Below are 14,709 nucleotides of genomic sequence, written 5' to 3' on the forward strand. Positions count from 1 at the left end.
AACCCATTGCCTGTGAGAACGACTTTGGGAAAATGAGTTCCCTCTCTGAGTCTCAGTTTTTTCAGCCATAAACTGAAGGGTTTATACTAGATGATGACCCCTGGGGTCCCCCTTCCACCTCTAAACCTATGATGACAATGGTAAATACACATACACAGATACACAGACAGACAGACACACATACACAGATACACACACACACACACACACACACACACATAGATACACAGACAGAAAGGCACAGACACACAGACACACACACATGGGGCAGCTAGGCGGCACAATGGATAGAGCACCAGCCCTAGAGTCAGGAGGACCTGAGTTCAAATTCAGCCTCAAACATATAACACTTACTAGCTGTGTGACCCTGGGCAAAGTCACTTAACTCTACTGCCTAACCAAAAAAAAAAAACAAAACAAAAAGGGGGAAATACATATACACACAGCCCACAAGGCCTATATGCTTCTATCACGTAAGGTCTGGTCTGTGAGCTCATATAAGACCACACCTCTTGGGAGGAGGGGCAGGAGCCGTTTTCTCTTTTGGGAACAAGAAGGACACCACTGCCCAGGCTCCAACGAAGAGAACTCCTCGTCACCTGGTGAGTCACTGGAAGGGCCAAGAAGAGGAATTAGCATTTTAAGTCTCCAGATTCAGTTCAGTCTCCACCTGAATGGGGAAGGCTTTGCCACCCACGCGCAGGGATGGGGAACAAGAAAGAATGTATGCCCTCCCCCCACCCAAGCCCCCAAGGAAGCTCCCACCAATCTCCCCACACAGCACCACTAAGAGGCCCAAGGTCCTGGTTCCTCCTAGACACCCCTGTCTGGGGGAGAAAGGGGAAGAAGTGGAGGCTGTCCCAACTGCTGTTCACATGAGCAGGCCTCAAGGCTAATCACTCTGGAGAACAGCAGAGGGATGGCCAAAAGAAGCAGGAGCAGGGCTCTAAGGGCCTCAGATGGTTCCCCTTTGAGGTTAGCATGGAGAGAACCCTCAGCTGGGCCTGCATACCTGGGATGTGGTGCCTTTCTTTATTCCTTTTTTTTACAGTTTTTATTGATGGCCCCCCCCCCTTTTTAACATCATTATAATTTCCCCTGGTATCCCTCTCCCACCCAGAGAAGAATCCTCCATAACAAATAATATCTTTAAAGACAAAAATAAAAACGGGAAAAATTCAGCATAACTGATCTGTACATTAAAAAAAGTTTGAAAATAAGTGCAATGTATCCCACTGTGGACCTCCCACTCCTGCAAAGGCAGGGTGGGAGGGCAAGACGCACTTGGGGCTTTCAAGACAATTACTGATGGGCACAAGGGAAAAGGAGGGGCCATACCAGGATTCCTCTGCATCTTCTCAGTTTTCCAGCACTCTTGTAGCTGTTATCTCACTTTTATCCTTACAGCATTCCCATCAAGGCAGGGAAAGAGCTAGGATTATCTCCCTCCAGTTTTACAAGGGGTGGAACTAAGGGCAAAATAATTGGTTCAAGCTTGGACTCCAGACTGAGGATCAAACGAGCTAATACTGCAAAGCACTTAATATGTAACATAACATAATATCTGTGAAGTCCTTCCTCCTCCTCCTCCTCCCTCCCTCCTTGCTTCCTTGTTTCCTTCCTTCCTTCATTCCTCCTTCCTCCTCCCTTCTTCCTTGCTTCTTTCCTTCCTTCTCTTCCTCCCTCCCTTCTTTCCCTTCCTCCCTCCTTCTTTCTCTCTCTCCCTCCCTTCCTCCTTCCTTTCTTCCTTCCCTCCCTCCCTTACTCCTTCCTTCCTTCATTCCTCCTTCCTTGCTTCCTTCCTTCTCCTTCCTTCTCTCTCTCCCTCCCTTCCTCCTTCCTTCTCTTTTTCCCTCCCTTCCTCCTTCCTTCCTTCCCTCCCTTACTCCTTCCTTCCTTCATTGCTCCTTCCTTCTCCCTTCTTCCTTGCTTCCTTCCTTCCCTCCCTCCTTCCTTCTCTCTTTCCCTCCCTTCCTCCTTCCTTCCTTCCTTCCTTCCTTCCTTCCTTCCTTCCTTCCTTCCTTCCTTCCTTCCTTCCTTCCTTCCTCCTCCCTCTTTCTTTCCTTCCCTCCCTTCCTTCCCCGCCCTACCATAGATGCTCTGCTGACCCTCTTGCTGCTTCTCACAGAGGACATTCTGTCTCCCATCTTTCTGCCAGGAGGGACCCTGGCTGTCCCCATGTCTGAGATGTGCTCTCTCCTCCCTCTCTCTGAGAACCCCTGGCTTCCCTCACGACCCAGCTCAAACTCCACCTGCCAGAGGAGGCCCTTTCCAGCCTGAGCTGGCTACAGCTTTGCCCTGGAAGACTCCCTTCCATCTAGGGAGCACACATTTGTTTATTTCCACTCTGTCTCCTCCATTAGAACGCACGCTCCTTGAGACTGTTTCGTGCTTGGCACAAAATGAGCACTGTAATAAGCACTCGCTGATTGACTGATTCTTCCCAAGGATGTTTGGAGGCTGAATGGAGTCTACAAGGGAGGGTCCCCCAGCTCTCCAAGACAATCCAGTCATTGGGATGTCTTAGCTCCAGGCCCAAGGATTCCACAGCCCCATCCCCTCCCATGAGGCCAAGGCTGAGGCCCCCTGCCATCACCCTCTCTCCTAGCTGACTGCTGCTGCAGTATTTGAACGCACACTTCTTATCTTTCCCTGGCATCCAATCTGCCAGCCTCATCACATTGGTAACCAGAGCTCAACAGGAACCAGGAACACACGAGATCACTTAATCCCCAAACAGCCAGAAATTCCCTATCCCCTGTGCCCTAGGGCAGGGACAAAGAAACAAGGAAGGACTCATTTCCCCATGAGCCTGTGTGTGTGTTCATACGGGTGTGCACGTGTGCATGGGTGTGTGTGTGTGCGTGTATGTATACACAAGAATGAACACAACCTGCCCAGCACCAATAGTATTCTCATAACCAGGAAGTGTGAAGAGAACATTCAAACCATCTGGCAGGGGGGAGGTAGAAATGAGGGGGGAAGAAACCATAAAGTGTCATAAGATAGAGGAGAAAAAGGCGGCCAACGGGGTCTGGTCTCCTTCCCCCTTAAAAGCACACAACCCACCCCTTACTCCTGACCTGGCCAATGACACACAAGCTCTGTGGGCAACAATGGAGGGAGATGCCCCTTTTCAGTTTCTAGGTCCTTTCCCCCCGCTTATGGCTAGCTGCTCTGGCTGCCAGGGTCTTGGCTAAACTTCTGCAACCTGCACCATACACCTGCCCATTTCCCCTTACCACAGATAGAGCCAAGCAACCAGTGACTGGGGCTGCTGGGCTGGAGAGAGGAAGAAGGATGAGGCAGTGCTCACTTGTTCAGGGCTCTGTGTGTGTGTGTGTGTGTGTGTGTGTGTGTGTAAGAGAGAGAGAATGTGAGAGAGAGAAGGGGGGGAGGGAGAGGGGGAGAGACAGAGAGAGAGAGAAAGAGGGGGAGAGGGAGGGAGGGAGAGAGAGAGGAGGAGAGCAAGGAACAGGGGAAGCGGGAGGGAGAGGGAGTCACTTGCCTCTGCCTTAGAGACACTTGAAATGAACTAGGACAGTGGCCTCTAGCTCTTATGGGGGGGCATGAGGTAATAAAAACAGGAAATAAAACCACCTCTGGCCATCTGAAAGGGCCAGACAAGTGGAAAGAGACCTGTTGGCAAATAAGAACTGGGCGGAGGACCGACAAGTGATCCCTTTGGATAAAGAAGTCACCGTGTCTCCCTTCAGAAAAAGGTCATGTGCTCAGAATCAGACCAGCCCCATTGACACTGTCACCTCCTGGTAGGCCTGAGGGACTCTATCCAAGTGGGACAGATCAAAGGACAGGGTGACGGATCTGGAGCCAGAGAACCGGGCTTTGAGTTTGGGACTTTGGGTGAAGCCCAAACAGCCACAGGGTCAGAGATCTGGACCAGGATGGGACCTCAGAAGCCATTGAGTTCAACTAACTAACTTCCTTCCTTGTTTCCTTCCTTCCTTCCTCTCTCTCTCTTTCTCTTCTGTTTCTCTCTCCTTCTCTCCCTCTCTCCCCCTCTCTCTCTCTCTCCCTCCCTCTCTCTCTCCCTCCCCTCCTCCCTCTCTCTCTCTCTCTCTCTCTCTCTCTCTCTCTCTCTCTCTCTCTCTCTCTCTTCTCTCTCTCTCTCTCTCTCTCTATATATATATATATATATATATATATATATATATATATGTATATCACATAAAAAAACTTGAGGCCCAAGGAGCTTAAATGACTTGCCCAAGGTCACTCAAGTTGACTCACAAATGGCAATATCTGAGCCCAGATCCTCTGACTCCAGAGACAGTGATTTTGTTACTGTGCCGTGCTGCCTAATGAGCCTCAGGTTTCCTCAACTGTAAGATAAATAAATTTGGACCCAAGTCCCTCCCAGTTCTATGAAACCATGGCTTAAGCAGCATGAGAAGCAGTGGGGGAAATAGAGAAGGCCCTGCTTAGGCCTCAAGAGAGGCCTGGGTTCAAATCCCACCTCAAACACTACACTGCGGGACTCGGCCTCCATCTAGAAAATGAGGGGGCTGGACTCAATGACCTCTGAAAAGCCCCTTGCAGCTGGAAATCGATGATCCCATGAAAACAAACTCTAAGGGCCCCTCTGGCAAACCAACGTTCAGAGAAGTCTCCGGGGCTCCCCAAGCTAAGAGCAGTTTGGACGACACTGGCAGCCAGCACCTCCGTACCCACCCTTGTTCAGCTATGCCGTGGGGCAGATAGCAGCAGCCCCCGTGACTCCCGGGGCACCCTCCTCTCAAGCACCCAGAGAGCATACAGAACAAGTACCCGCTCTGTTTCCTCATTAGGAACCGGCGCCTGTCGGTCTATTTCTACATTTGTTATCTATTATCACTATTCTTTTGGTCATCACTGTATGTCTTACACTGAAAACCCCAGAGGCAGAGAATGACTTTGGCCTCCATGATTCTCCATGGCATCCAAGCACAGCTAAAACACCTCTTTTAGTGCCCCCGCCACCCATCAGTATGGACAGGGTGGTGCTGTGGATGGTGAACTGTTGTCCTCACGACTGAGCTCACACACTGCTTCTGACCTTCATGGGCTGTGGGACCAGGCTGCTAAACCCTGCGGTGCTCTGGGAAATGCTCGAAGATCATAAGTTGGTGTTCAGTGATAGAGGCAGCAGCTCCCAGGGAAGACATTTCACCAATGAAATCACTGGCCTGGTACAAAAACCAAATTAGGATGGTGCCTGTAACTTCTTAAAAAGCTCTCCTAATTACTAACTCATCTGGTCATCACAAGTAGACCGGGTGAGTGTGGGCAGCATCCCCATTTAGAGGTGAGGATGCACGGGCACTTGGAGATGAAGTCATTTACCTAAAGCCCCAATGGGCAGTGGGTGGGCGGGGAAGAAAAGGGCAGCCAGGCAGGCTTGCTGAAGCCTAGGCCACTCCTCTGGTTCCCCCAAGCCTCGGAATGGGCAGCCTGTCCATCTGCTGCAGAGCCTTGGCTCAACCAGAGAGAGAGACCTGGCCCACTCACCCTTCCTCTCTTTTAATCAAAGAAGAGCTTGGCTTCCTAGGGCTGGGGGAATGAAAACATTGGGGATATAAGGCACAGGCCCATTCTAGGTGTGTATGGAACTGGCCAGTCAGACAGAGAATGATGGTGACTCACGGGGTAGAGAAATGCCTCTCCTCTCTCCCTCTCCCCTCTTGATGCTACATTCCATGTCCAAAAGCAAAGTAGCCCAGAAAATCCGACCGCAGAGGGACCCAGAGGACCCCAGTGCACTCACCAGCAACAATGCTTCCAGCTGGTTGATATAGATCTCTTCACTGGCTAGGAATCCTGAGAGAACCAGCTTCCTCATTTCCAGCCCTTTCCCCGCCTCCACCTGAGGAGGAGAAAAAAATAAACAACACACCGGCTTGTGAGTAGAAAGGTTAAAAAAATCATCAGGCAGCAGGCAGTTTCCCCAAGCTGATTCCTCGAGATGTCCCGCTCCAAGGATCCACATCCTCGTTCCCCTTAAGGTTCCATTCCCATGTGGATGCCAGAGTTTTCAAGGCTCTGCTTTGAACTGGGCTCAGTGAAGGAACTGGGTGACTTCATCAACTTCTGAAGTTAAAAAAAGGAGCAGGGATGAGGTGGCATTAACTAACCCAGGGCTGGGCATGTCACTCTTCTAGAGTCTCAGTTTCCACATCTGTAAAATGGGGATCACAGGACCATGGACTGTTGCGTTAGCTTAGTCCAAAGCTCAGTAAACTATGGCCCTTGGGCCTGGTTTTGTAGGGCCCCCAAGAGCTAAGAGTAGCTTCTAATTCTGTAGTTTGCTGAACCTCGACTAATCCAATTCCTTCATTTTACAAGCGAAGAGACTGAGGCCCAGAGAGATGAAGGGACTTACCCAAGGTCACACAGACAGTCAGTGGCAGTCAGGATTTGAACCCAGGTTCTCAGACCCAAAACCCAACATTCTTTGGCCATATCAGGATAACAATAGTATGTTTAGAGCTGTTGTGAGCTCAAATGAGATCACGGTGCAAAGCACTCTGCAGATCTCACTTAACATGGGCTGTAAATGTTCACACCAGCTCCTGTCTCCACGCCTTTGGCATAGGCTGCTCCTCATGCCTGGAACGCGCTCTCTCTCCCAGCCTAGGAATGTTTAAGGCTCAGCTCAAGCACCACGTGCCCCCCACTGCCCCAGGGCTTTCCTGCTCTCTGCCCACTGCCAGGACCACCATCATCAATGGTAGTCCGCTTGATTTTATCTTCTGCCTTCTCAGGGTTGTCTCCTCCATCAGAAAGGCAGTTTTTGTCTGTCTTCGGCTCCCCAGTTCTTAGCACAAGTGGTCAGGGCTTAATAAAGGCGTAGTTGTTTCCAGTCCCCTTCCCTTTTGAGGTTACCTTCCACACTCGTCAGGTGGGTACCTGGTCATTTCTACGTCTTCTCCCCAGTTAGATCGTGAGCTCCTAGAGGGAAAGAACTATTTTCACCCCTTTGTATCTCTAGCATTTAGCACAGTTCTGGAGTAAGCACTTAAAAAAATACTCCATCAATCATTGTTAATAATAACAATTCAACAACAATCATAACCTTAGGGGCTATATATTTGAGCCACTGTCTTACGATACTGCTACGTAGTTATGTGGCTAAGAGTACCAGGACCCAGTCAGGGGTCTAGAGCTATTCCCAATTGGCCGGGGCAGGTGAAGTGGGATTGAGAAGTTGACCATCAAGCCCACTCCACAAAGCTGAGCATCGGTGTGATGGCACATTGTGGGGCCCTCCTGAATGCATGGCTTCCCCAGAGACAAAGGATAAGCCCTGAGCCAAGAGGCAGCCGGGCTGCCCTCCTGGGATCCTGAATCAGGATGCTTGCTTTCTACTGGCTTACATTGTGACTAATACGAAGTTAATAAGAACATTAATCTATTAATCTGAACATAGCGATATAACATTAATAATAAATAATACTCTGTCCACAGGAATGATTTCACCTGAATTCAGGCAGCATGATGTCATGGAGAGAGTGCTAGGCTGGGAGTCAGGAAGACTCAGGTTCAAATCCTATCTCAGACACTTACTAGCTGTGGGACCGAGGATAAGTCACTTAATTTTTCTATGTCTCAGTTTCCCCATCTGTAAAATGATGGCTGTAAGGTCCTCTCCCGCTCTAAGTTCCTAGGATTTTATGAACCTGAATCTCCCGGGTCCTTCTACCCTCCAAATATCTCATTCTTTCCCATCACTAAAAAGGAGTCACTTTCAGTTGAAATCAGAAGTGGTCAGTGCAATGGGAATCAATCCACAAACCCCACAAAGGGTACCAGGAACTTAGACATAATAACTAGGGTCACTGGGTCATAGGATTAGAGGCCAATGAGGTTTATTTAGCCCAACTCTCTCATTTCACAGATGAAGAAACTGAGTGAGGCCCAGAGAGGGGTGATGCAACCCACCCGAAGCTGCTGCTTGTGTGGTTGCACATTAACACTAGTTATTCTGGGGAAGCCGAGGTGTCCCAGGCGCCAGCAGAGTGAGCAGGTTTGGAATCAGCAATGATTAAGAAGCCTTCTGATTCAATCAATTTCTTTTTTAAAGACTTCCATTTCCAAAGGCAACTTTCAGGTTACTCGGTAATCAGTATTTTATTTTCACATTTTCCCCTCACCGGGATGATTTTCTAGGGGATGTTACCATTAAGCACAGGGAAAAGAACCCTCAGTTTGTAGACAGAGGACCTGGATTCAATTTCTGCCTCTGCTATTGACTACCTATATGACCTTGGACAAATTTGACTTCACTGGGCCTTAGCTTCCTCGTCTGTAAAGTTAGGCCTCTGAGGCTCCTTTCAGGAGCCTTTGAGATCTGATCTCAAATACACCTTGTGGTCCTGGCTTCCCAGGTCAGGAAAATTCAGGGGCAGAATATCTGATGACTCCTGATCTGGGGGCCTGAATTCTTTTTGGAGGTTACGTCTGGTGAAGTCTGTGGGCCCCCTCTCAGAAGCATATTTTTAAAATGCATACAATAAACCACATAGGATTACAAAAGAAATCAATTATATTGAAATACAGTTATCAAAAATTTATGGGCTCAAGGTTAAGAATTTATACCTTGCAGGGTGGAAGGGAAAGAGCCCTTGGAACAACTAACATCTCTGGATGAACCTTAGCCAGTTGTCGCATGCCAAGAAACGGTAATGGTCTCTCCACAGGGACGGCTCTCACTCGTCATAAACAGACCCCCAGTGAACAGTGTCACCAGACCCCCTCAAAGCGTAGGGTTCATTCTTCATGACTCCCCAACCCAAACCACCTCCCAACTTCCAAAATGGCATCCTCGGGGCAGCTAGGTGGTGCAGTGGATAGAGCACTGGCCCTGGATTCAGGAGGTCCTGAGTTCAAATCCGGCCATAGACACATAACACTTACTACCTGTGTGACCCTGGGCAAGTCACTTAACCCCATTGACTAGCTTAAAAAAAATGGCATCCTCCTCTGGGAATTGACAAGACTACAGCTTTGGCTCCATTCAGCTTCCTGCTTCCTAGGCAAAACCTACAGATAAATCCAAAAATCCACACCACTCCTTCAGCCTATGATGTCTATCATTGTTGCTCTTGTCATTAGAGTTGGCATTAAATAGGCCTATGGATAAATCTGAACATCCATACCACAATCATCATCCGTTATACTGACTAGCATTTACACAGTACCTATGATGTGCTAAGTGCTTTACAATTATTATCTGAGTTGATTCTCATAACAAGCCTGAGAGGTTAAGTGTTATTATTATCCCCATTTTACAAATGAGGAGACTAAGGCAAATAGAAGTTAAGTGACTTGTCTACGGTCACACAGTTAGTAAGTGTCTGAAGCCACACTGGAACTCACGTCTTCTTGTTTCCAGGTCTAGCGCTTTATCTACTGTGCCATCTAGGCCACTGATCCCTGGCTGAGCTCTGGTGTTTTTCTCAGAAACCATCTGATTCAATTATAACCAAGACAGGCAGGCAGTCCTCATTCTAAATATGATGAAATTCGCTGCCAGTAGGCTGGTCATGACATAATGAATTCTTCTCCCATGGCAACCCATGAAACAATGAAAAATTTTTAAATAGTCCTTAGTCCTAGGAGGCCCTCTTCTATTTCCACAGTGATGGTGGTGAAACAGTACAAATAACCCACTTTTCTATGAAAACAGAGGCAGTATGGTATGTGGAGTGGCTAAAAGTTGGCCTCAGAGCTGGGAAAACTGGGGTTCAAGTCTTGACTCTGACATGTCCTGGCTGTATAATCCTGGCCTAGTCACACCTCTGCTGAAATTCTCATTCTGAATGTATTAATGTAATTAAGAGGATGTGCCAGGCCCTACACCTTTATCAGGTGGGTAAATTCTGAGTTAAAGAATCAATCAGGGGCAGCTAGGTGGCTCAGTGGATAGAGCACCAGCCCTAGAATCAGGAGAACCTGAGTTCAAATCTGACCTCAGACACTTGACACTTACTAGCTGTGTGACCCTGGGCAAATCACTTAACCCCATTGCCTAGCCAAAAAAAAAAAAAAGAATCAATCAAAGGTGTAAACCAAGCTATAGGAAGCAGAATATCAGGGGACATTTGGCTAATTTCATCTTGCACAGCTCTAATGAGCACAAACAAAAACACCCCTGAAAGGTAATCACAGCTCAGTCACCAACATCTATTGTGGAACGTAGAGAAGAGAAACTCTATGAAGTCCACCTTCATAGATAGAGCCCTGGGTGTCAAGAAGACCTGAGTTCAAATCTGGCCTTAGACACTTACTAGCCATGTGATCCTGGGCAAGCCACTTTACCCTGTTGGCCTCAGTTTCCTCATCTGTCAAATGAGCTGGAGAAGGAAATGGCGAACTGCTCCAGTGTCTCTGCCAAGAAGACCCCAAAGGAAGTGACGAAGAGTGGGACATGACTGAACAACAAACCTCTACTCTTTGATCCTCAGTGACATCTACGAGAAGCGGAATATAAAAGGTGGGGCAAGAGCTTTCAGAAAATATATTTTGAGACATGAAAGAAAGCAAAACGACTCAGGAGCCTCCTATAGCATGAGCATTTTCTTCCAGAAGAGAGCTGGAAGGCACCTAACATTACAAAAAATGAAACTGACTCTAGCCCAGCAGGCAGGAAACTGCTGATGATTATTAACATCAGAGTCACATAAAATCAGCTGCCTGGGTACTGTCAGCCCATTGACTAGTCAGAGGAAAGGTCTGTCAGCATCTAATTAGGAAAGGGGCTTGAGGGTGAGAAGGTACCGTGAACAACTGTGTTCTAACCTCTCAAAGGAACCTTCGACGTGGAAACGTGAGAAAGTGGAGAAAGAAAAGATGAGCACCTCGATGATCACCATTTTCTGAAAGAATGTAGCCCAGACGTCATAAGGAGGCCAAAGGAGCCCAGAAACCACCTTGGCTGGCAAAGCTCCCATTAACCTCCTGATCAGGGAGAGAGACAGAGCAGCCAAGAACGAAGCAGGTTTAGAACGGGGACTCACAGGTGAAACCACACAGAGGATGACGCCAGAAGATCAAAACCAAGAGCCTCCTAAAAGCCATGGGGATAAAAATAAGCCTCCAGGAAGTCAGGCTTGAGACTCTCCTGCAATATATCGTTCCGTCATCCCCCGAGCACTTATTCATACGCAACATTGGTAGAAGGGCAACGAATACAAAATGGAACAGATCTATTAGTGTTTCACATTGGATAACCACTCAGGTCCCTCCTCACTTGAAATCTATCATGCTGTGAACCTACAGGACTGGTGAGGAAGCCCCCTCTCTTCTCAACATATAGTCTGAGAGAGTTGCCTCAAGCAGGGCTTCTTAAACTTCTTCCACTTGAGACCCCTTCAGCACTTCTTAAACTGTGGGTTGCGACCCCATATGGACAGAGTTGGAACCCACAGCTTAAGAAGGGCTAGCGAGAACACTGAGATGGACTTGTAAATATCACATGAATGACTTGAACCCAGACCTTCCTAACTTGGAGGCCAGGCCTCTGATTACACCACCATGCTATCTCTCTGCATTTCTAAATTGATCTTCACTGACCGGTGCTTAACACAGTGCCTGGCACATGGTAGGTGCATATTCAGCGTTTCTTGATGGACTGATCCACTTTCATTATCAGTGGATCTTTAGAACATGGACAAGGGTCCTATGGGATTAAAGGAACAGAGAATACTTAGAGCTGGAAGGAAACCTGGGGCTACCTAATCCAACCCTCTCATTTTCAAGTTGAGAAAACTGAGGCCCAGAGTGGTTAAGTGATTTGCTCAATATCTCAAAACAGCTAATGACGAGCAGAGACAGAATTGGAACTCAGGTCCCCTGACCGCAAACACTTTGCACTGTCCTCTGATGCCTCTCTGAGACACTAGCAGTGGGGTGTGACATGGAAGGGGTGATCACAGAGACACTGAACATGCAGCTCCCAAGATCAACATTATCTCGATCCCTACTTCACCTCCAGAGATTCAGACACCCTAAAACCTACCAGCATTTTCTGAGTCTCCCATATGGGCAACCTTGTCCTTGTCCTCCACCTCCTTGTTCTTGTCCTAACTTTCCAATTTAAGTCAATGGCACCATCAATCATTCTTGCAGTTAGGAAGGTTTGATTCCTTAAAGTCAGACTCCTTTCTCTCCCCCCACTCCCTACAGGAGCCTATAGATTCTTCCTTCATGATGAAGCTCACATATGCTTTTTCCTCTCATCACTAACCTTATCACGTCATGCCTGATAATACTGCAATAACTTTAAAAAATACAATTTTTATTTTGTCATTCTGAACTTGACGACCTTATACAAAGAACAGAAAAAGAGACTCGTATGGAAAATCAGGAATCTCTAGTGCATACAGCTTGCTTTACCACTGCTCTCTCTGCCTCCAGTCTCCCCATTCCGGTAAATCTTACACAACACCAGCAGGTTACACTTTTTATTGAGTTTTTATTTTTGGTGGGGGGGCTAGGCAATGGGGTTAAGTGACCTGCCCAAGGTCACACAGCTGGTGTCAAGTTTCTGAGGCCAGATTTGAATTCAGGTCCGTCTGACGTCAGGGCCGGTGCCGTATCCACTGAGCCACCTAGCAGCCCCTAGATTACTCTTTTTAAAAGACCAACTGCATTCCTTTTGAGGCAGCAAAGGATTGCAAACAAAGTAGATGCCCATCTATTGAGGCATGGCTAAACAAATAATGAATGGAATGAATATTACTGTGCCCCAAAAAGATGACAATGAAGAATCCAGAGAAGTACAGGAAGCCTTGCATGAACTGATTCAAAGTGAAAGAAGCAAAGCACCTACACATATAAAAGCATTTTTATCAGATCTTTTTGTACTGGCAAAAAACTGGAAACCTAGGAGGTGTCCATCAATTGAGTTAAAGGCTGAACAAATTATGGCACATGAATGGAAGGGAATAACAACCGAGCTATAAGAAATGATGAAAGGGATGGATTTAGAGATACCTGAGAAGATATGTATGAACTGATGTAAAGTGAAGTGAGCAGAACCAGAAAACAATTCATAACAATACCACAGTAAAGATAAAAAATTTCGAAAGACTTAAGAACTCAAATTGATGCAATGATTCCAGAAAATTCATCATGGAGGAGGCTGCCCCCCCCTCCTGCCAGAGAGGCAAAGATTCATAGAGACATATATTTTTTGGGGAATTTGTTTTCCTTAACTGTACATATTAGTTACAAGAATTTTTCTTCTTTTAAATGGGGGTGAGGGTAGAGAAAAGAAATGTTTCTTCATTGAAAAATAAAAGGAAAAAAGTCCAAAATGAAGGGAGCAGAACCAGGAAAGTTATAAATATGATGACCACAAAAAGGCAGAAAGAAAGAAAAATTAAGTTGACCACCATATAATTATAATGACCAAGCTTGTTTCTGAATAAGAAATATGAGAATTCACCTCCCTCCTGTCCTTGAAGAATTGGGAGGCTGTGCATGTTGAGCTGTGCACACAGTACAGGTTTTGGTTAACACTGCACTGTTAATTTTACTGTTTAGATTCCTTCACCTTTCTTTTTTATTCTTTGTTGCAAGAGACAGCTGCCTGGGTGGTGGAAAGAAAAGGACTATTTGGGGAAAATGGAGATGATGTGAAAATTTTTCAAATCAATTTTAAAAAAATAACAAACAGCCAGCTGCATATGTTTCACCTCCTACTCAAAAACCTTTGCTGGTTCCCTGCTGCTCTCAGGACAAAGTGTAAACTTTTTCTTTAGCTTGGTATTTAAGGTATGCCACCATCTGGCTCAAACTTTATTTAATTCCAAAAGGATTTGCCAGGGGTTTTACTATGTGCAAGAAGCGAAGCTGAAAGGACCAGGAATGTCTCAGGTTCAGTGGTTTATAGTTTATTCCACTGCAATGAGGTAAATGAAGGCTTTTCAGCCTAGTTGTGATGTGATCAGAGCAGTGTACCCATCAATCAATGAGCATTTATTAAGTACCTATGTGTATGGGCATACACAAAAAAAGCAGAACAGTCCTTATGCCCTTCAAAAGGGAGACAAATTTCTCTCTCTCTTTCACACACACACACACACACACACACACACACACACACACACACACACACACACCCCACTGGCATGAAGGGGAGACTTTGGCACAGTTTAGAATGGCATGGAAGGAAACATAAAAGACTTTGTCCAGGTGAGAAGAGATGAAAGCCTGAACTAGGGATGCTGGAATCAGCACAGGAAGGAAGGAGATCAAGAGAAGAGACTGACTGTATATAGGGGCTGAGCAACAGGGAAGAGTCCGAGGCCTGGGGAGGGGCTGCCTGGGAGGGTGTTGGTGCCCTCAAAAGAAACAGCCATTAGAGAGGAAGGTTTTAAGGGAGAAGAATGGGGAGGAAGATGAGGTCAGCTTGAGAAAATGGCAGATTATCAAGTAAGATTAGAAGCTTGGGGTTAGAGACATAAATGTGGGCATCATCTGTGCAGAGGAGATAACTAAGACTATGGGAGCTGATGAGAGCATGCAGGAAGAGGGATACAGAAGGGCTCCCCAAGAGCACTGCCCCAGACCTTTGCCCCCAGAGGGACCTAATCTACCAATGATGTGCTCTATGTAATATTCTTGAGAGGCAGCATCACATAGGATCATGAAGATCCTGAATTTTAGAACTAGAAGAGACCTCAGAGACCATCTTGGTCAAACCCC

At 46.9% G+C, this 14,709-nt stretch overlaps 1 protein-coding gene across 3 annotated transcripts in view; it reads right to left on the reverse strand.

Moving 5' to 3' along the window:
* The window catches only part of ABR (ABR activator of RhoGEF and GTPase), a 300,921-nt gene that overhangs the window by 124,583 nt on the left and 161,629 nt on the right, over positions 1-14,709 (reverse strand). For all 3 annotated transcript variants that reach the window (XM_021007059.2, XM_021007060.2, XM_021007061.2), the window contains one exon: positions 5,765-5,863. In XM_021007059.2, the coding sequence (XP_020862718.1) occupies positions 5,765-5,863 (99 nt within the window). The remainder of the gene's footprint in view (positions 1-5,764; positions 5,864-14,709) is intronic.

This window comes from Phascolarctos cinereus, unplaced genomic scaffold (genome assembly GCF_003287225.1).
Source record: "Phascolarctos cinereus isolate Bilbo 61053 unplaced genomic scaffold, phaCin_HiC Scaffold_5;HRSCAF=322, whole genome shotgun sequence".
NCBI classification, from domain to species: domain Eukaryota; kingdom Metazoa; phylum Chordata; class Mammalia; order Diprotodontia; family Phascolarctidae; genus Phascolarctos; species Phascolarctos cinereus.